Source organism: Lichenostomus cassidix, chromosome 2 (genome assembly GCF_008360975.1).
Source record: "Lichenostomus cassidix isolate B80296 chromosome 2, HeHo_3.0, whole genome shotgun sequence".
Classification (NCBI taxonomy): Eukaryota; Metazoa; Chordata; class Aves; order Passeriformes; family Meliphagidae; genus Lichenostomus; species Lichenostomus cassidix.
Window position 1 is genome coordinate 104,557,422 of NC_139482.1, and position 22,730 is coordinate 104,580,151.

The 22,730-nt window shown below is 39.2% G+C and overlaps 1 protein-coding gene across 3 annotated transcripts in view; it reads left to right on the top strand.

Annotated features, from left to right (window-relative positions):
* MIB1 (MIB E3 ubiquitin protein ligase 1) overlaps nucleotides 1–7,952 on the top strand; it is an 80,314-nt gene extending 72,362 nt beyond the window's left edge. For all 3 annotated transcript variants that reach the window (XM_085052683.1, XM_085052681.1, XM_085052682.1), the window contains exon 21: nucleotides 1,488–7,952. In XM_085052683.1, coding sequence (XP_084908809.1) covers nucleotides 1,488–1,628 — 141 coding nt within the window. In that variant the 3' untranslated portion in view covers nucleotides 1,629–7,952. The remainder of the gene's footprint in view (nucleotides 1–1,487) is intronic.
* Nucleotides 7,953–22,730: the final 14,778 nt, after the last annotated feature.

The window sequence follows — 22,730 nt, forward strand, 5'->3', positions numbered from 1 at the left end:
GAGAAAATAAGTGGGACTGACAGGCAGTCCTCTGCAAAGTTTTAGTTTGAGAATGTTTTGTTGCAGTACTGTGGAAATTCTGGCAAAGCTGGAGCACACCCCCCTTTAGGGTTTTTTTTAAACATAAATTGACTTAAGATTGTACCTGGAAGTGTTATGTTCCTGCTAGCCCAGTATACTAGTATCCTGGAAATTAAAACAGTAATTTGGCCAGATTCTATGCCAATTTAAACTCTTAAGCAGAATTATGGTGAATTTTTTAGGTCTTCAAATAAGCTATCTACCATAGGAAGTAATACTTACTGATTTCATAGAAAATGCTTTAGGGTTTTACTGAATAGGGTACCTAGGTATGGATTCCCTCTCATGTGATGAACAAATCGAAGTAAAGCCCCAATGGTGAATACAGAAACAAGTCACAGGTGCAAGATGGTGATAAAATGAATTTGTATTTGAAATATGAGCCTTGTCAGTATTTCATATTATGTATGAGATCAACATTTATAATTGTTAGATATATGTAGTATGTCTCTTCTGAGGACATCTTAGATTTGATTTGATCTACTACAAAATGGTCTTAACAATTTTCATCTGTTGTGCCACCTATTCATTTACTAACATTTGATAAACTGTTAAAAATGAAATCCTAATATGGCTGCAATATGTTTATGGTGAAGGAACATGCCCTATGAAAACTTCAGTTTCTGCATATGACAAAAGGTGAAGGACATTGTTCCTTAGTGGCTTGGTACAAAATGAATTTTGGTGTTGAAGAACTTGAAAAGATCTTTTTTGGGCATTGGCTATCACTTTACATTCAGCAATTAAAACTGATTTTAAAAGTTTGCTGTGCTGCTGTTACAAGTGAAGGTTACAGATTTACTAAAATGTTCTTAATTTGAAACTTGAGGTGTTCCTTTGATGGAAAATCTAGATAACTTCCACAAACAAAGTACTAAATTTTTACATATCATATTGATTATGAAAGATTCTTATTCCTTCTGCATATGTTGAGTGCTTGGTGTTTAGAGGTAAGTATATGGCTAGATAGCCTGAGAAGAAATTTGTAAATCATTACCCAAGCATTGCATACATCAAGCTGTTTCTGTTTTGTTCCCTGGGAGATTACGTGACATAAAGGAGAATGTTTCTGAAGAATGTTTTAATATTGCAAACTTGGGTAATGATATTGAAAATATGATGTCAACCTACTACTGGATTGCCTTAATTAAAGGAATCATATTTAGAAAAAATCTGCGTAGTTGTTTGTGCCATGATGGAGTAGGAAAAGCCCATATATTGTAAGTCAATTGGAGTAAAAATTGAATTAAAAAAAATTTAGCTTAGTGGCTGGGTTATGCTATGGCAATTATCTGCCATGCTTAGGATGACATATTTGTTGTTAAATTTCCACAATTTATATGTTGCATATTCAGTACTGTGTAACTGCCACCACTGACTATGTAATCTGTCAACATCTTTTCCAGACTATGTGTCCTGTCTGTTTGGACCGCCTGAAGAACATGATCTTTCTGTGTGGCCATGGAACTTGTCAGCTTTGTGGAGACAGGATGAGCGAGTGCCCCATATGCCGCAAAGCAATCGAACGGAGGATCCTTCTGTATTAAACAAGGGCCAGTGGCTTTTACTAGGCTGTGAAAGAATAAGGACATCTTGATGGTTTAAATCTCTGTAAGTCTGAAAGGCAGTAAAGGGTTCTGATGAAAACATTTCTAATACTGTAGCACAGGTTCATTACATAGTAATTGTTGAAAAGACTGTGAACACACCAAATAAACAGTATTTGAACAGTCAGCTTGTAGCTTTACTCTCAAATAACATCTAAGCCTAATGCTAATTTAAAGCAGTCTTTTTTTCCAATAAAAGTATTTTCTTTCTGTCTTCTTCCCCTTAAAGTTTAAAGGGACAATCTTACTTTGGTTTTGTTCATGTGTATCGTGTATGTTTCAGATGTCAAGTGATGTAAGGGAATTTTTTTTTATATTGTCAGTTACTACCAAACATAAATATTTAGGTTTTTTTGTTTTGTTTTGTTTTTTTTTGCTTTATGCTTTTCTGGAGAATGTCAGTGTTTCCTGTGACAGTTCTGATTCACAGTAATTTCTGTCTTGAAATACACAGTCATGAAAAATCAGTACAAAATATATACACAGTAATAATAAATACACTATTCCTATAAGGTCAGGCCTCAGAATACAATGTTAAAGTAATTCTGATTTTGTCATGCCCTTTGTTTCTGAGGATGGGTTGTGTAGGAAACAGTAAAAAGAAAAATCTGTTTTAGAAACATTATGTTTCGAAAACTGCACTTTAGTCTAACAGGTTCAAGCTAAGTAACTTAAATAGTGAGCTTCATAATTCTGCTAGAGACTTGATGTTGCATGGAATTGCTTTTAACTTGACTGGAAAGGAAAACATTTGGGCAGTGGGTCAGTTATCCCTTTCAGATGAGTGAATTTGATCAGTTGTGGAGAAACATATGCATGCAGAGCCATTTAAAAACTGTGGATCTGTGAATTTGGAAAAAACCAGAGATTTTGCAAGATTTCTTTCTTTTTAAGTGAGTTTTATTGTCTCCAGGCAAACAGTGTCAACAGCAGAAGAGAACATTTAATACTGATTATTTATCTAAGTCCAGTACTAACACCAGAACTTATCTGTGAGCATTACTGAATAATACTGCAAATGAAGATATTGCTGACAGAACAGTGAATTTTGTGAGCTGTGCCTAGTTGAGCTGAGTTTGGCTGAAGGAGTTTGCTTTCACTGACGTGATGAAGAGCTGTTCGTGACCCCCAAAATGCTACTGTCAGGGACTGCAAATTATTAACATTTTAAAAACAAATGCATCCTTTCATCCTTTTTGGTGGTAGAAAATATGCTGATTTAAGGATCTCTTGCAGCTAAAAGGAATCTGTGCTTACTCCTAAGTGATTCAACAGTTTTCTGAGTGCATAGTTCATGTAGCCCTTTGCCGTTGTGCAGGCTTCATTTGGACGAGGTGCTCTTGAAGAGCAAAAAAATCCATGCTGGAGTCACTTAGGTGCCTTACTTGCAGCTAAGATGAATTTATCATTGAATTCTCATTGCATATGTCAAAAATAGGAACAAAGGGATAGTTCATGAAAAGATCCAAGTAAGGATAAAGGCATAAAATTGTGGTATTTTCAGATAAATCAATCTGACTTGTGAAGCTTATGTTGATATGCCTGAATTGTGCAAACATTGGCAAACATCTCAGAAGACTGTTACTAATAAACTGTAAAGATAGACAGACCTTTAAGCAATAAGATTTAAACACTGAATCAAGTTTTCCAGGAAACAAGTACAGTGATATATTGGAAAAGTGTATGTAGAGTGGCTTTTAACATCATGAAGTGATGTAATACACAGCCTTAAAATAGCCATCTTTAGTCCTCTTCCAGCATTCCAAATGTTCCTCATTATTTTCAATGTTTTATCATTGGACACAATCACAATCTGGAGTCACTGTAGTAGTCTGTTTTATTTTGTATCCTAGTGGTCATCTGTTCTCAGATAATCTGCATCTGTATTCTTGGCCAAATGAAGTAGACTTCCCTTTTTTTTGCTTCTTGCTTCCTATTCTGCAATATCAAAATTTCAAGGAGTTTTGGAAAGTTTTTGATATGAAGCCTTTTTTCAGTTCAACATTTTGCTATCTCCACTTGAGCTCTGCATGCATCTGAGTGCTCATTGCAGTTTTCCTTTGGCCAATATGCACATCGCTAAGGTTCTTGGTTTGGTTTTTGGGGGAGTTTTTTGGTAGTGTGTTTTACAGCTGAACTTTCTATAGTAGGCTTCAGTTTCTTGTCAGGCTTCCCTTGGAAATACTTCTGTAATAGTGTGTGCCATTTGATGATCCATTCTGAGTTTTAGCCTGTAGTGTATCAGTGTACCTTGGTTTCCTCTGTCTCCGGCAGACTTATTTTGTCCTCTTAATTCTTCAAGGGGATCTCTGCAAACTTGTCAGCACGTATGCAGGATGGATCTCTTCTTGATAATTCATCTCAAAACTGAAACCTTAATATAGCAATTTGGCTTTTGCTGATTGTTTTTGGCTGAAACAAGCCAGAATTACTTGGAAGTGTTCCAGCTTAGCATCAGTTGAATAATTCAGCTGAATTAGAACAGATCTGAAGCATCCTGGGTAGGAAACTGGAGTTGAATGTTAAGTGTTTCTGGTCTGCAGGAGGCACTTGTAGCATAGTTAGGTAAGTGCTCTGTTAGGCTTTTCCTTTTAAATAGAGAAGATGTAAGTTACTGTTAAACACCCTTGGTACTTGCATGCCATCACAGTCCTATGGAAATGGAGACAATGACTGAAGGTATTGCTTTAGGAGCAGCTTTAGTTTCCTATATTGCAGTCACAGCAAATGTATGTGACTGCATAGGAGTTTGTGATTGGACTCACTCAGCAATGTTGTGTACCAGTTGAAATTGAAGTATGTCAGCTTGATGCTATTTTGGTGCCAAGAGAAACAGCTGAATTAGAAAAACTAGGTAAGCTAAACAAGGTGCTTGAATTATTTAAATAGGTTTCTTATTGACATGTAGAAGAGCTATATCTCATCTGGAGATGGCTATGCAGTTTGCCTTTCAAAAAACTTAATGAGGAAAAATGTTTGCAAATCCAGTATTATTTATGGAAATAGATATTTACATTCAGACTCTCTCTTTGCATTCAGATGTAGAAGGAGAGCTAGTATTGTTGAGGAACCCAGTAAGGTCATTCACTGTATTCTGTTGTTATCTGTGCAATGTGCACAGAGTGCAAATGTTTAGTTGGGTAGCACATATTTGAAGGATGAAAAGCAGAAGCTCACTTGAAAGCCAAAGGTGATCATAACAAGTAGGAGAGTTGAGGAAATACCACTGTGCATATGTCTTCAGCGAAAGATTAAATTCAACTGAGCAAAGTGAAAATTAGAAAAATCAGTAAGGGATGTATCTCTAATTTACTGTGAAATTATAGAATATAAGGGTTGTAAGGTTTCTTACATCTATCCCCCAGCATTTAATAGCAATTTTGAAATTAAATTGAATGAAATATCTCCATTTGTTTCTTGAAACAAATAACAAGACACCTAAAAATATGTATTGTTCAGTGTGAGGTACATTCAGATGTTTATGTAAAATACTTTCTTTTCCATTCATTGAGAGACATAAACAGTCAGATCACTACAAGTGATTTAAAGTATAAAGACAACCTAAGAGGTTAACAGAATGTCCTTAATAGTTGTAGATTCTTAACTTTTGTATAACAATATTTGACTTCCCCCCCCCCCCCCACGTTTTTGGGGGCAAAACTTGTATCATCACTTACTGTGGCCCAAGCTCATATGGCACTTCTCACAATCTGGGCTGTTATTACCTACTTTCCATTTGTTGGATTACTGTGTATTTGTATGTTGGGGTTTGGAGAAATCCCTTTTTCCTGAAGTGGATACTGAAAAATACACTGGTGAGATAGTAAACAAGTTACTTTGTAAATGTGAAAGTTTGATTAGAAGGTGGTGTTCTTAACTTGGACTGGGTGAGGATATAGCAGATTTGCACAAGTACTTGTGCCTTGTTAGCATAGTCTTACAATTGGTAATTCAGCTTCTTTTAAAGACGTGAAATGGTCTTTTAAAAATAATTAAGTACTTATTGTGTAGGTGTTTTATAGAGATGAAGGTTTATGTATGCCTAATTATCTTTAGCAGTATTAATTGCAGTTAGTGTGAACACTAAATTGTTTGAAGAAGCTGCTTTCAGCTAGTGATCTGAGCTTCCTCTACAAAAATAATTGTCAGAAATTTAATTTTATTCTTCCAGTAGCAGCTGGTGAACCGAAGAGCCTATCCTGTTCTTTGTGCTGCATGGGTCAAGTTTTCACTTAAAAAACCAAACCCCAACAACACTACAGTCTAACCTTTAGCAGTGCTACCTCCTTTCTGTCAAAGTGCTGAATTCTTCTCTAGCTGTTCTTTGTCTTTGGGAAAGGATAGGGAACACATCTGTTTTCTTTTGCTTCATCAGTTTTGATGTCTGAATACATTGCAGAGCTTTTTTACTTCAAAAATTACTGTGTAAATTGCGTACAACAGCAGTGTGTGATTTGCCACAAAGTACGTTGTATACCTGTCTTGCATAAGTTGCTGGAATTTATACTGTTGTGTTTTTGTGCATTTCATAACTTGTGTTGACAAAGCTAAACTGTTGTCTGCAGAAGCTTTAGTATGTGCCATTTTTATAGCTAAGCCTGTGGTAAATACACAAGTTCTGACTCAGGGCTTTTTAACAACTTAAACACATTCACAACATTCTTCAGCACATCTTGGAGAATACTAGAGATTTAATGACTATACAGTGCCTTGATAGAACTATTGAATGGGCAGTAGCCATAGAGTCTTCACAGAATGCAAGTATCTTTTGAATCCAGTTAAGGAGTTGATGTTAATATAATTGTAATGCCCCTGCCATGGATTTATAAACTTGTATATACTTTCTGTAAAGGAAAATCGGCAAATTTAGGTATTGTTAAGCTTTCTGAAAGCTGTTTAATTGTTGCACTGGTCATGAGGGTCTGAAGGGCATAATATTCAAATTTACAGAAGCATCTTTTGTGTCAAAGACAGCTGAGAAAATTTTCTGTATGTGACAATTTTAGTGTGAGGGAAAGGCTATTGTGTAAACATGTAAAAGTACCTGCTTTACTCTGATCTAGTAAATCTTTTGTAAGTGAGAGAAATAACCAACAACAAATCAGTATGTTTGCATGCTATTTCATAGTTAGAAAACTTCGTCTCATTTTGAGCTTCTAGGAAATACTTTACTTGTCCCAACCGTAGTGTCTTTATGAATGCAAGCTATTCATGTTAGAAAACAGGTTTTACTGAATCACATGAACATTTTTACTTTTGTTAAAACCAACTTTGTATTTTCAGTAAACTGTAGATTTTGACATGACTGTTTATTGGAGAAATTTAAGGTTGCCTGTGTGAATGTAGTGTATTTCTGTATGCAGATAGCATTATATAATTGCTTATTTAAAACTCCTTAGCAAGGTCTAAGCTTTTCAAAGGAAATGCTGATGTACTGTATGGTTAGTTAAACTTGTCATATAAGATGTATCCTGACATTTTCAAGAGCTTTGATATAAAAGTATAATTGGACTGAATTAATACTGATTTTTTGCACACTACATTGGAAAAGGGGTGGTGGCTCATTTGTCTTCCTCCTTCTTAGTTGTAATGATGTTAGATGTCACCATGGAATTAGAAAATTGTATACCTGAAAAAATATTTGCAAACTCAGTTACTTGTTGGCGTACAATGTTTAAAAGTGCACCAGACTTCATTGAGAAAGTTCAAAGTTCTTAAAAAACCTGATTCTTTTATAATATGTTCCTGAAGAATGAGTTTGTGGAAGCATCAGAAGTGCTACGTGCCTTTGAATCTCTGAGGTACACAAATATTGTTAAAGCAGCACAGCAGAAGTTCGAAGGGTGGATTATGTTGTAACAACAAAAAGGTTGTTTTAAATTTTTTATCTCTGGCATATGTGCAAATTTTTCTGTAAATATGCAGTTCATAGTACTGTTTTACTGACCAGAGTTGCTGTTAAGTGTATGTTAGACTCTGTGTTTACTTGTAATTGAATGGCCTTTACAGATCTGGCTATGTGAATGTGATCATTTAAACATCTCCTGCCAGATACAGTAACTTCCATATTCTGAGACAACAGATGCTGCATCATAGTTTGTACTTTTAGGATTCAATTTAATGGATGCATTTGTAAAAAAAAAAAGTCTATGTAATCAAAGGCAACAAAACCAACCTGACTTATATGGCTTAGTGTTTTTATTTGTCCGAGTGTACAGATGAAAAAAGGAACTGACAGAATAAAACGTTTGTTGCTCTCTTTCACAGTTTCTTTTCATTTTTCAAGTTTCTTCAGCCTTGTATGACAGGTCTATATGAAAACACAGTGTTTTCAAATACTTTTGAGAAAACTTTTTACTTTAAAATAATTGATGCAAATTGCTGAAATACATTTGAAATAGCCTCTTGTTCCTTGGTTTGGGACTTACAAGCTGTTCACATATTTCTCCTTATGTGTTCACTGAATGTGATGGGAGCAGTGTTGGCATTGGTTCAAGACTTGATCTCTGTGGTCTCAAGGGTTTCAGCCCCTGATGTTTGCAGTGGAAGCTGTGGGTTTTGCTCGTGTTTGGTATTGATAGGTTTAAATTTTGGGAAGGCTATTTCATGCAGTACAATATAAATAACTATAATAACTTTATAAATACCATGTAGTACAATTAATTTCTGTATAATGCACTTTGCTGTTTTAACTCATTCCAGCTAAATCCCATATACAGTCATCTGTTTTTGATAGGGATGGTGTAAAGGCATGTAGACTTCATTTGGATTTAACATGAATTAAATGCAGAGGGTGGTTCTTCATGGGTGTACTCTGTTTCATTTAGGGAGTAAAGGTTAGCAGTAGTATTGGAATAAAAAGCATTAGCCTTCCTTTTCAGATTTGGTATTCCACTGTAAGGAAAGGATATACAAGCTATCAGAAACAAAATCCTTGAAGTTCTTCCCGGGCTTTGTGCAGCCCTGCTCAAGACAGTGACATGCATTGGAAAACTTTTACTTTCAAGAATGAATTGTATCTTTTCTTGATACTTATGAGAAGGTTTTGGCTGAAAAATCCTTTAGGGTTTTAAATAGTTTGTTCCCTTTTCATCAGAGTAGTATGTCCTTATTTTCCAGGAGAGATAGTAAGGTGGGGTTTTTTGCAGTTTTTAGGGAGTGATGCTATGATAGATTAAGATAGTTCAAATTATATTCCCAATCAAGAATTGTGCCATCTGGCAATGTATAAATTCTTGTCTTTAACAATGCAAGACTTTAGATTATGGGAAAGTCAGTGCAATATCTGTTATGTTTAGGATTTGTTGATGCTTACTTGACTGCTCTAGACTGCTCTTGATTTCTGTAAAATTGCCTAAAGTCGTAAAAATACACTTGGGAGACTATAGTGACCTCTTGCAACACTATAACACCGTTTCACTGAATTTTCCTTAAAAATAAATCTGGGAGGTAAGGAGACAAATGTAATTCTGAGCTGATTACACCGCTGATGCTTGTGTATTGTTAAATGTGTGTTTCTCCCACAAGGGGTCAGTAGCATCCTCCACTTGGCACAAGTTTTTATTGCAATATGAGCACAAAGCAAACAAGGGATAAGGATAATGATGATTGCATTAATATGTGGGTGGACCAGACCTCACTTGTCTGCTTCTTCAAGCAGGCTAAGTATAATTAGCTTATTTGCTGACTTCAGTAAGCACCATATTCTATCCTCTGACTCTCATGTGACATGAACATTGCTACTATTGATTAGGGCAAAGTTCCAGTGGAGTGTTTGCCTTTAGCTCTAGTTGAAAGTATTCATTTAGTCAAGCTTTTTTTTCAAAAGCATGAAGTTGGAGCAGATAAACTTTGAGAGAGCTTGTCCTGCAGGCAGGGGAAAAGAATTCTTGTATGAGTGTCCCACATATTCTTAATGATAACCGCAGTCTCCCTAGATGGCTAGAGCTGATTAATATTTTCCACCCTGTAGTAACACAGCTTATAGTTAAATATGCTTTGAAGCCTATCAGGCTGCTCAGTGGAAGGAATGTCCAGCTTCTCAAGGCTTCCCTGAGTATGCAAGTTACTTGAAGGACAGAAGTTTGAAGGAACTCATAATCTTTCTGCCAAGAGGCTGAACATACCAGAAAACTATTCCTTCAACAAAAATTTCCAACCCAGGTAGCAAGCAACGTTGTGCTCCACACATAGGAATCTTGAGATGGTCAGTGTCATTTAGGCATAGGTTCTTATGTGTGTTGAATTAACAAGGGGTCTTCCTTACCTTCATGTTACAGCTCTTGTTGTTCTGTCACATCTGTTGTGGGTTTTGAGTTCCATGTCCTCATTGCTTCTGTCCCCACTACTCAAGTCATCCATTTCAAGTCTTCTGTGTTTTTGATAGCAGAACTGTGTCCCTTCCTTTTTGGTATGTTCCTTCTGAATGTCCTCCTGTTTTCCATTACAGATGAGGTTGGCATAAGCATAGTGCGGCTCTGTGCTTGTGTCCTTAACTCCACACTTAATTTCATGTACTGTCAGCAGGAATTCCTGGATTTGTTCTTGGCATAATTTCACATTAATTTATTGACATCCCTTATTTCTCTCCATTGGTGATATAAGAAAGAGGTTTTGGCTACCACCTGAGAAAAGCATAGGGGCACTTTTTTTGGTCTAGTTGCCTCTGATCTCAACCATATGAGGAAAGTCAGTACTAGTACATGTTTCAAGGTTGTTTGTTTTGGTGGTGTCTTTTGTCTTATAGGCCATCTGAAATTTTCATTTTTACTGTGTTTTGGGTTCTGTTTTTGGTGACAAGGGTACTTTCCAGAGAAACTTGCACACAACTAAAGACAGTAACTTCCATTTAGAGTGTCTTGCACACTTACATTGCTTGGAGGAAGTTCAGTAGGATTGCTTGCAAAGCGAAGGGGTCTGGATTTGGACTTCTTGCTACCTCCATGAAGAATTAGGAAAAAAATTCCACCTCTTTGAATAAAGTAAATCTGAAACTACATTCCAAGTAATACTTTACTTCTGAGATTTCATAAACCCTACTGTGTATATACCTTACAGTTGTAAGGTATAATGATATTCTTTATGAAAGCTATATAAAATAAATAGCAATTATACAGCATTTATTTCCCAATGGCCATAGATTGTCTTTGAAATACAATACTATTATTCTTCCTCTCTTCTTCTTTTGTGATGAGACCTTAAAATGTAAAGATTACTTCAGGTTTAACTAGACAAGGCCGCATTTCGTAACAAAGGCCTTAGTTCAGCCATTTGTGGTACAGCCATACAATTCAAAGCATCATGCTCAAGTTTTTTGACTATTTTCTGATCCATAGCACATGGCACTTAAAACTCCTAGTTTACATTCATCTTGGGTTTTGGTCAGGTGATTCTGATTCTATGTAAGGCTGAGAAAGTGTTGATACTGTTGTCCTCTGAAACCACATGCTCCCACCACTTAATGTGGAGAACATGGAGTCTGGAAGCACTACACCTTTTGGTTGAAATAGAAAAGTGTGTTCAAGTAAGGGAATGGGGACACCTAAAGCTGAAATGTTGTGAAAGTCATAGACCTAGTTCTTCTGGAGTTTGTGAGGTGAGAGACTCAAATGGCAAATTTGACTGAGAGAAGAGTGATCTATTAAAGCTGAGTTTTAAATTCTGTAACCTCTTTGGAGGGCTTGTAACATGGATACATTGAGTCCTGCTGTAACCCTGCCATCTCCTGCATCCTGCATGTACCACCACCCTAGATAAGGTCCCTCCACACCAAATCTCCCTGGAGTAATATATCTTACAGTTATACCGAAACTATTCCACACGTGGAAAAGGAAGGTGTGGGGGTTACAAGCCAGTGCCTGGTGCAAAAGCTGTGGATCTGCTCTTCTGTTTAACACAGCTCTTTTCCTGTGGCACACACAGAGGATGTAAAGTGAACTTGACTTGGATTTACTGTGAACTGTGGCTGTCTGCACCCAGGCAGCAGTATAAAGGAGCTGCTGAAAATCAACTGCTCACTAATAAGCTGTGTGAGGTGCTTGCCCTGCAGCAAGCAGAAGTTGGGACCCACTTACACTTTTAAAGTGTTGCAGCCAAGTAGGGTTGAGTGGGCCAAGCCCTCTGGGCATCTACTTACCCTGAGCTGACATTGCTTTATTGGTAAGTGGCATGGAAGTGGATTAGATTTGAAAAGCATATCTTCATTAACAAGATTGGGATACCAGACATTTAATTTTAGGTTTTATCTGCTATGCTGGATCAAATGGTGACACCAATATTTGGCAAGCAGTTGTTGAGCACTCCAGGAAAGGTTAGTCATTGGCTTTTGTAGGAGTTTCTGAACTTTGAGGACATAGTCAAATAGTCCTCAGGAAAGAAAAAAAAAAAAGCATCTAGCAGGAGTATTTCAGAAGAGAGTTATCCTTTTTTTGATTGGCTGGTTGGTTTTGGGTTTGTTTGGTTGGTTTTTTTTCACCCACTACTGCATGGGAACTGTGCCTGGTTTTTCATTTCTCTTGCCAATTTTCATTTAGCCAAAAAAGATGCCATAATTTCTACTTGCCATCTGGATTCACCAGAACATCCTTCCAGAGGGAGTGAGTGTGTACTTGTGGGGTTATAGGCGTTATTCTCTGTAACTTTCCAGGACAAGGAAAGGAATTTAATGTTGATTTGGTCTGATCTTTTTCTTTCTGACCATCCTCAATTATCAAATGTTGGGATGCCTTTTTTTCACTTGACATTTAATTTTGAGAGGAAGTCAATTGCTGTGCCTGGAATTTTTGGATGTGGCACATCGTTTCCTATAAAATTAGGCCTGTTGTCGTAAAATTGGTTGTTTTATGAGGTACAGAGAGAACATTTTATGAGAGAACATTAAGCTAGCCAGCTCTGCTCATAGGAATATTAATAGAGGTGACCTGAAGCTGGCAGGTTTTTCTAGGAAAGTTAAGGAACAGCTTAGCAGTTGGTTAAGCTCTTCCCTGTCACAGCTAAATGCGGTATGACCTGCAGTGTCTGAAGGGTAGGTGTAGCTTAAGGCATCTTCATGGCACAGTCCTATGTCCATAGGAGTTGGCAGTGAGAGCAGAAGTGCACTGCATCCATGATAACATCATATTTTTCATGAGTTGGTATATCTGGCTTTTCTGGAAGGGTAGGTAGCCTAAGATGGGGTCAGTAGGTACAACAGGGAACCTGGACATAGAGCATTGGGTGGTGCTTGGTACTCTTAGCCCAAAATTCTAGACCAAGTTTGCTAAGCAGCAGTGTGCATCCTTGGATTGGCTGTCAGTGAATTAGAAATGAAAATCTATAAGCCATCAGCTTTCCATATTTGAGTGAAAATTGTCCTTCCCTGTGCTTTAGTAATTTGGTTCATTCAGATATGGAAAGAATGAAGGGAAGCTAACAAGCCTTGCTGTGAACTGTGTATATGCAGCATTGAAGATCTCCTTAGATAGCTTTGAATCTGGACAGGCAAAAAAAAAGAAAGGGAGAGGAGGGGGGAACAGAGAGGTCTTTAATGATGTGTTATGTTATTGATGGAATTTCTGACCCAGAGGAGAACTGCCTGCCTTGGAGCTGTGGGCAGTGTTACCCCCAGTAACTGCTTGCCTGTGCATAGCTCATTTTTGTTTTATTGTTCAGGAAGGACAAAGTGGTGGCTCTGTTAAGTGTGGTGTCTGGCTGGGAAGAGCAGCCTGGTTCTGCTGAGCACAGCTGCCAAAACTGGAGCAAGCCAAGGGAGAACAGTTCTTTTGTCAGGGACAGAAATGTGGTCTGACACAGCTTTCTTATCAAAGGGAAGGACTTTTCACTTCAGGAGGAAGTTTGGCTGGGAAGCCATTGGATAATTTTTTTTTTTTACCAGCTCTGCGGGAAGTTCTGTATAAATGTGTTTTCCATGAATGTAATAGTTCTGCTTGTGACTCTCTGGAGAGAACATTAGTGGCTGTATATGCGGGAAATAACACAAGGGTGACTAAAATATTTTTAATCTGAGTAAGTCAGCAAACACACCTTGCATGTTCACAGCCAGGAGCCATTTGCTCTTGGCTCATGCCATGGAGCAGGCAAAAAATAGTTCTCTTTTTTTTCTTATTTTTTATTCCAAGTATTTCTGAAATTTCCCTTGATCTGTTCCAAGCCATCATGTTGTAAGTAAATTAAAACTTAGCCTTTTCTTCTGGTAAATACCTTGTGTAACAGGAGTGATTTATTTGTATTTCGCTTAAACTTGGATAATTTTGTTCAAACATGAAGAACCTATGTGTATTATAGAGAAGTTTAATACAGTTGAAACAAGTTGTCCTCTTACTGAGGCCATTAGATTGTGATTTGTTAGATTTAGTTTCCTGGGTTTTCCTGTGAGTCTTTACATGCGTCAGTTTTGTGTTTCCTCTCTTTCTTAAGTGTGACATGAGCAATTACTGCTTGGGGGTATGAAAAGCAATCTGCTGGTCTATGCAGGGAATCCTACAACAGCCTTAATGAGTTCCTGAGTAGGGAAGATCCCTCCCCTGCCAGCCAGTCACACAGTGGTGTACCAGTTCAGTGTTTCCCTGATGAAGAACTGAAACCTGGTACTAGTGCTACTTCAGTCTTGCCACAGAACAAATAGGCATAAAATGAACTAACTTCCACCACCCAAGCCATGGGAGTTATTAATTAACTAGTAATTATATACAAATATGTATTTTATTACACTTAACAAGTAACTGTTGATCATTATTTCCTTATTAAAGCCGTTAATGAGAAAGAGCTGTATTCAATACAGGTACGGAGTAATAACTTTAGGTGAGCTGACAAAATGCCAGCTTTTGGGTGGCAACATTTCTCTGAGGTTCTCTGTCTTTGTGATCTTGTCAGTGCACTGAAGCATTTTAGTAAGTGCTCTCTGAAACTCCACCTCCCACAGCCAGCGGGTGTCACTGCAAGCATTGCAGTGAGGGAAGAACGATTTTGGGGAGAAAGAATAAAAGTTCAAGTGTGTGTTGTATTTTTTTAAAGTTAGAAATAATTGCAGAAGAGAAATGAAGTTAAATCCTAACTTACTTTGCAATTTCCATAGATTTTTCTTGGGGATACTTAAAAAGGGTTTGAAATGCTTATTAAAAAAAAAAAAAGTATCCCAGATGGCCAAGGCCAATCTTCTAATAAAAGTCATGTCACTGCCAACTTCCATAGCCATGCTGGCTCGAAATGCTGACCTGCTTCCTAGTGCTGAATGTTATGCACCTCATAGATGATGGTGGGTTAAAAAAAACCCCAACAACAAAACAACCAAAAGCAAACACCAAAGAACCCCAAAAAGCCTTTCCTTGAGTTCTTTAAAACCACTTATATGGAATTCTTGGTGTTTGCAGATCTAAGTGCTAAAGGTCACTCTGACTCACAGTGCCCATCTGCCCCAGAGAGCTAACCATGCCCAAAGCCAGACTGCTTCTGAAGCAATTGTTCTTCCAAGCTGATGCTGGGAGAGGTTGTGGTTATACCCAGCGTGGCACAGCCCAGCCAGCCGTGCAGGCTTTGAGTGTTTCCACTGCCTAGCAGTGCTGGGAAGGGAAGGGAAGGGAAGGGAAGGGAAGGGAAGGGAAGGGAAGGGAAGGGAAGGGAAGGGAAGGGAAGGGAAGGGAAGGGAAGGGAAGGGAAGGGAAGGGAAGGGAAGGGCCTCCCTCGCACAGGTCGTTGCTAAGGCCCGCATTGTCTCTGCCTGTGTTGTCATGAGGATGACAGTTTAAACAGGTCTTATCACTGTGTATTCAATCAAGGTTTATGAGGGCTGATAAAGATGTCACCTAGTTGCTTTGTGTGCTCCTTAAAACTCTATTCCCCAGTAGGACTTTGCTGTATTAAATTTTTCTTTTTTTTTTCTTTCTTCACCGATTTTATGTATCTTCTGAAGAAAGAGGTAGGTGTTGGAAGGGAAGGCATAACACTTTCTTGAATACCCCTAATATTTTTGCAGGGAAGAATTAAAAAAGCCCAAAGCCCAAAATTAGTAGCTTAGTTGACATAACCCTATCTGTATTTAATATCTTACATCATCATAATTGTTTATTTAATAGCTCAGTAAAGTTTCCTAAATGTAGCCGATGCAGGGCAGTAAAGTGACTTGTGTGCATTTCCCTGCTGTGTTGTGTTGCTGCTGAAGGTGCTTGGGAGGGGCTTGGTGCTACTTAGTTATGATACAGGGTGCTGTAGTTTGAGCAGCCATCACAACTTTTCCTGATGGATGGATGGAGACTTTATATTTCCAACACAGGAATGTAAGCCTTGTTGACTTACCGTTCTGGTTGTATGTCAAAACTGAAGAAATGGTTGCAATAAGTAGGTAGTCATATAAAATGCATACATAATTTTCAGGTTATCTGTCTGTGAACAGTAATAGAAAGTAGGCAAAGAATAAGTCTGCCTTGTCCTGTAAACTTCTTCATTTCAAGGTGGGTTTTTTTTTTTTTCCCTCAACCCATATATCCTTCACCTAGCTAAAATTTAAAATAAAAATATTGTGTTAATTGTATCTGATGTCATATCCAATTCTGCCAGTCTTCAGAAAAATCTTATTTCTACAGTGAGCAGGAGTTGCTCAGTTGCATTTTTGTTGGTTATGTAAAATTTGTTTTAAAACAAAACAGATAGACAAAACCATAATGAAATATGATTAGTTGCAGATGCTTGCTGTGTTATAAAAGAGAAAAATGTTAGGGGACTCTTGGCTAAAAAGATTTAAAAATATGTAACAGACCCAAGACCCTAGTTCAGGCACAAATCAATTGAGATTAGGCATGTATGTTTAGGCTCTTTTGGAAAATGGGAAGAAACTGAATATTCAATTGATTCCGTAGATCCCCAGGTCGTAGTAAATTCCTGTTACTTACACTTTAGCATAACGGCTCTCTGCATCCTCTAAACTTTGTGAATATTAATGGCTGTTGGCATTTCAGAAATGATTCTTTCACTTTGTTTACAATTTTGCTGCCGCTGGCAAGCATTGGACTATCAAAGGCTTTAATGCTGTGCATGTGCATTTCATAATAGAATGTTATTCTATGAGGATAATAACACTTACTAGAGATCAGTAATAAAATGAAAAACAGAGCCTCTCCACCATCACTTGTTAACACTTCTAATGATTGTTTGCCTATTAACACTAATTTGTTATATGCTTCCATTTTAGCCCTGTGCAGGCTGGCATAAGCACGAAGCACTTGTGTGTGTACAGTACTTATGAATAGCTGTGCTGGCCTACTGATCTCTGCAATAAAAGTTACTGTACCATGATCTGGGTCTGCTTTGTTTAAAAATGTTTTATATCAGAACCACTTGTTGACCTCTACCTTATCAATTCACTCTATCTGTTTGCCTTTAAACAGTAGTCACGGTACTCTCTAGAATAATTGCCTGGTGCAGTGGTGTCCATTTATCCTTGACCATGGAATATTCTGTGGTCATCCAGTAGTACAGTACTTTTTGAAGCTTGCCTTAAAACTAGAATTTGTTGTCACACCTTTGTTTGACTTAAAACAGTTGACTCTGGGCACTCTAAAATCATAATTGATTTGCCTTTTGGTGTCCCTGGAGCTAAGATAGAAAGTGTCATGTTTGCAGCCAGTTGCTGTGTTCAGGAAACCACCTTCACTCAGTGAGCACTTTTGGCAGGGTGAGGAAGAGGAATCTGAAGCATAACAATGAAAGATACCTTTGGAAGGGTTTCCAGTTTCAGTGCTGAGGTCTCACTCCAGACACGTGTTTACATGCTAAATTGCCAGAACATGGTTGCCATCCAAAAGCTTGTCTGGCTTCAAATGTATATTGATTTCTGTTTTCTTCATTTAAATCCAGGAAGGTCATGACAACAGAATATTAGGTTGAAAATCTGGGGATAATCCAGTATAGAAAAAAAAGTGGTTCAAATATTAAAAATACCAAGAGACTCCTGGTCTCTTTCTAGCCAGCTGAATGGGAAAGCATTCTCAGTGCAGAGTAATTGACTTTTCCCTTCTACTCTTGTTTGGATCAAGCAATATATTCAGTTGTATCCACACAGTACTCGTTTCAGCCATGCCTGGTTATAGTTCACTCATACAATCCAACCTTAAACACTGAGCTGAACAAAAAACTATGCTTCAGTACAGTTCTTGGCATCAGCAGTTGTCTTCACAGATCCTAGGCTGCTATCACCAACCTTTAGAGGTGTATCAAGAAGTATCAGAGCGTCACAGTCACTTCTCCTCTTCCATATTGAGAGGGGAAGTTTGGTAAATCAGGAACAGGAGAGGGCCCTGTAATGGGAAGAGCCCATGAATAATCATGTTTGCCAACACTACCACCTTCCCAGAGTACGCTGCTGCCTCGTGAAGGGAGGTGGTTGTGCAGCACTGATAAATGACAGCGATGGTGCCAGTGGTGCCATGGCTTTGCTGTGGTGTGTTGTGCTGTAGCCATGGCACCTGGTGATTGATGAATGTCTGTGGGCTGGTGCTGTGCTGAGCTATGATTAGATAGTTATTGCTAACAGCCACCCTAGTCAAGTCTAAAAGATGCCTGAGGCCTCTGTAGATCTAGTGAGAAGATTTGCTCTCAGGTTAAGGCATCTGTATGTAGGTCAGTGTTTACAGACACCTGAATGCTCAGCAGTGGCCAGCCTGGTTCATCCAGCTCCTATGGAGAGGTCAGTAGCTACACACACTGGGAGGTTGCCAGGCCCTGTCCATGAGGATGTGGTAATTGATTTTCTTAGTTAAGCAAAATGGGCAAGAAATCTCTCTCCATCTGTCATTCTAGTGCAATTGCTTACAATATCATGTGATTTGTTCTGTCATGCCCACCAGAATTACTGAGGGATATACAGTGAATGTAAGTTTAGGAAACAGGCTTGTTTCTTCTTGAGGTGCCTTTCATAGATCTTCAAAGCAGACCTCAAAGACTGATGATTTAAAACCGTTTCTCTAGAGGGTAGAATGGCTAAATCCAATCAAAGAGTTTATCCCACAGGTATTTGTGTACCTCCCTCAATTTCATGGAAATGTCAATAGCACTGATTTATTAACTAGAAAGTTAATTTTTTCTAATTAGCGAAATTACAATGCAGGACAGCCACAAAGCTTTGTTGTTTTAACCCTTACCCACCTTCCCTGCAATGTTGCTTCTACTTGTGCTAATCTACATGTAAATTGTAAGCCCTGTGGGACAGGGTCTGTCCCTTGCATTCTCTCCCTTCCTTTTGTGTGTATTTAATTTAATTTAATTTTAAGTTTGCACGTGATCCTCAGGGCAGAGTGCCTGTTGCTTGCCTTATGTGCTCCTTGATGATTCCTAAATTCATGTCTTTAATCGAGTCCACTTGTGGCCTCTCTTTTCGACCATGAATCAGAGTATCTGCAATAAGCCAGCAGCACAGAGTGTATTTTAAGACCTTAACAGCTCCCACTGGAGCGTCCTCATTTCCCCCACGACCAGGAAAAATGAATTGCCTGTGTGAGATGCTTGATCAACAGACTAGAATTGTTTGGGAAAAGAAAAAGAAATGGATGTGTGGAAGGAGTTACAAAAATCCAGAGAACACCCTGCAGTTTCTTGTCCCTCTCTCACAAATGGACCTCCTGCTCCTGCACAGCTGTGGTGGTGGAGCCCGGGCTGGGAGAAGGTTTTGGGATGTGTAGGCTCCCAGCCACAGAGGGGGTTTACGGGTCAAAATCAATACCTGTATGTTAGTCCATATAAATAAATCATACGCCTGTAAAATACACGCTGGAGTTTGCTGCTGGGTCCTGGGGGAGCAGAGAAATAATTTAGCACAGCTGGATGCTTGTTCGTCTTCCAAACCGTTTTTATGGTCTGAAAGAATAGCTTCCTAAATCGCCGTCTCACGGAGAAGCAGGGTGTGGGGCTGCAGCAGAGCGCAAATGCGCTGGCGTCACTTTAATTAAAAAATCTGCTCTCCCACTTACCTTCCCAAACATCCCTGTTCCCTCTAACGAAGGAATTTTTACCTAATCCTCGTGAGCAGCTGCTGTCTGCCAAATGGCCAGCTTGTGCTGCTGGCGGAGCTGGCTGGGCGAGCAGCGTTCCCCCTTTGCCATGCTGCAGAAGGCTCTGTGTGAAACCTCTTCCCTCAACTTGAACTCCAGCGAGGAGTCCCTGCGGCACGTGGAGACTGAACCAGTCCTTGCAGCAATAAAGGCTAATTTACAGGGCTCCCAAAGACTCGGTAAGCGCCCAACAGGACTGAAGTACAGAGAGAACATTGGAGATGTCGGGATGCCAAGAACTGATGTTTGATGTCAACCTCTGTGCTTAATGGACTAAGTAATTTCTTCACTACCCTTGGCAGTGAAAAAAGGCTTTTGTGAGCCCAGTGGAAGCTGCACAAATTATTTGAGGGGCTTTGCCGACTGCAAGTGTGAAATCAGTGCAAATTACAGAGGTGCTTCATTGCTTCGGTGCTTGCAATCCGTATGAGGGGAGAACATGGCCCAGGTTTCCATGTCCTTAGAAACTACGGTGAATGGGCTGTAAATATCTTTGCATTCAGCTCAAATCTCTGAGGAAAAGTGAAGCCAGTTCTGGTGTTTGATCTGCATGGCTGGCAGCACCCAGCACTTGCTCTCAGCTGAAAGATGGAGGAATTCTGGCTGGCCCAACAAAATGCTCTGGGAGCGGCAGCAGTGCCAAAGTTTTGACTTCTCCTCGATTTCTGGTCTATAAAATGTTCTGGTAGGCTCTGTCGGGGGGGAGTTGGAAGGAAACGGTGTGGCCTGGGGTACATGGAGAACGTGGGCCCTTGTCAGATACATGCCCCCTTTTAAAAATGCAAACTGATAAATAAACACTGAAACAATAGGGCTGTGCTAATCCTTTTACAAAGGGTAAATTGCTAATCTAACTCCCCAGCCAGGATGGCTGCTTCACCTTAACAATAGCTGCATTTATACCTTATGTTTTACTTGTAAACTGACATGTAGCGAATTGGAAAGGGTTTCAGCTCACCTGCCTGCTGGGGGAGGGCGGCTAATCCTTTCATGCCCTTCACACTCGGTGAGCAATGCTGCCATTTGATCACGCTGGAGCAAAAAGGACAGCCAAATTTTCAGCCAGTTTAGACTTGGTTGTGCTTGTGCTTTAACAATGCTGCCAGTGTCTCCAGTGAGAGCAGAGAGAAAGGTCTATTCATGTCTTCACCCAGCAAGTACCCAAGGGCCCGATCTTCAAAGGCTCTAGGCACCCCCAAGAAAGGATGCTGAGCTTGCTGACGTTCAGTGACCCCAGTTTTCCTCACTTTGCAAGTGTGTTGAGTCCTTGTTGACGGATACTGGCAGCAGAGAAAGCATTTTGCCATCCTCAGTGGCCTGCTCCTGGCTGATGAGGCCATCATGGAAAACCAGCAGGAAAGGAGAAGGGTCTGAGCACCCTGATCCCCCACACTGCCCTGACAGGGGACTGGGAGCTTGAAACATTGGCAGTGTGGTGGGTTAACAGGGAGGTGGAGTGGTGCCAATGAGTTAACTGAAAGGTTGTGTGTCTTTGCCTTGCTTGACCTTCATGCAGATTTTGTAAATTTAACAGAATTGCTTGTGGTGGTGTTGGTAAGTCCTGTCTTGGAGTTTTGTCCACAGCTGCTGCAGCTTCTTGATCTTTCCCACCTGCTTTTTCCCCCCTTCTATATTAGTCTCTAGTGTTAGATCTGATCCAAAGAGATGGAAATAAGATTTTTCTTGCTGTATTTGGTCAGTAAGGTGTCTACCAACCCAGAAGCCTGTTCGGAAATGAAGGAAACGTGGACAATTCGTAGCTGTAGAGTCACAAATTTAGGGCAATTTGATTCAGAATGAGTATTGAATGAAATATTTTGGTAGACAAGAGACCTGTGGGGTGCTCTCTTCCATTTAACCAGCTTCATATGAGGATAGAACAGGAAAATCAGGATTATTTCTATTTTTTAATCCCTGGAGGAAATATACTTGTAATCTCTTAATGTCATGTGATATTAACATCAACTTGCATTTTTCCCAAGAGAAATTGTATCAGGCATCTGGCAAAGCAATTCATGTCACTTGTATTTAAGGGATTCTTTGGAGAGGGATGCAGAAGCAGTTGTGGACCAAACAGCCAGAAAGGTTGTGTGAAAGGCTTGGAGAATCTTGGTTTGACATTGCTGGTCTGAGGACTTTTTCTCACTGCCAGGAGAGGAGTGTTAATGCAGCATCAACTCCAATGAGAGTCTAGCTGAGTGAGGGATGCTGCAGCAGATTAAATTGAAGACTGTGGGAAGTGGGTTATTTTAACTTAAAAACCTACTAACTCATAAAGACCTACAAATTTCATTGCTTTTTTAACATGAATTTTTAACACAGCTAGCTCAGATTAGGAGTGCCTGTTTCTTTTGCTCTGGTTAATGAAGGCAGAGCTAGCACATGTAACACCAGTGGAAGAGCTATAGGAAAAAGGTTTTGCATCTCCAGTTCTGTCTCACAAAGCTAAGAAAAACTCACACATTAAATTAGTAGCCATGATTTTTATTTGAATTCTGATTCAAACTATTGAAATTGGGAATTCAATGTGTGGTTAACAGACAACAAATTTAAGTGACTTACCTGGGAAAAAGTAAGAATAGATTTGAGGGAGTTTTCTTGGCAGAGTTCATAAAATTAAATTTAGCAACTAAGTTGCATTAATATTTTCACCAGTGTCAGTGTCAGTGTAGGAGTATGCTGATGACCTGGAGTTGGGAAGCATTTTACATAAAGAGTGGAATTTGGATCTCCACAAAGAGAATGAAGTAATCGCAGTAGCAGAAGAGGTGTGAAATGTAATGCTGTAGAAGATACAATCTCATAGTATTTAGGGGGAAATAATAAACATCTTGGCAATGCACTGGAGCCGGAGGGTTCAGAGAAGGTGAAAATGAGGGTGCTGTAATGAGTCACAGAAAGTGTAAGTTGGATGCAGTGCCAGTGCAACCCTTTCCAGGGAAGAGGGGAGCATTGTACTCATCCTGCTGAGCCAGGTGCTGAGGAGAGACCTCGTGTGAAATGCTGC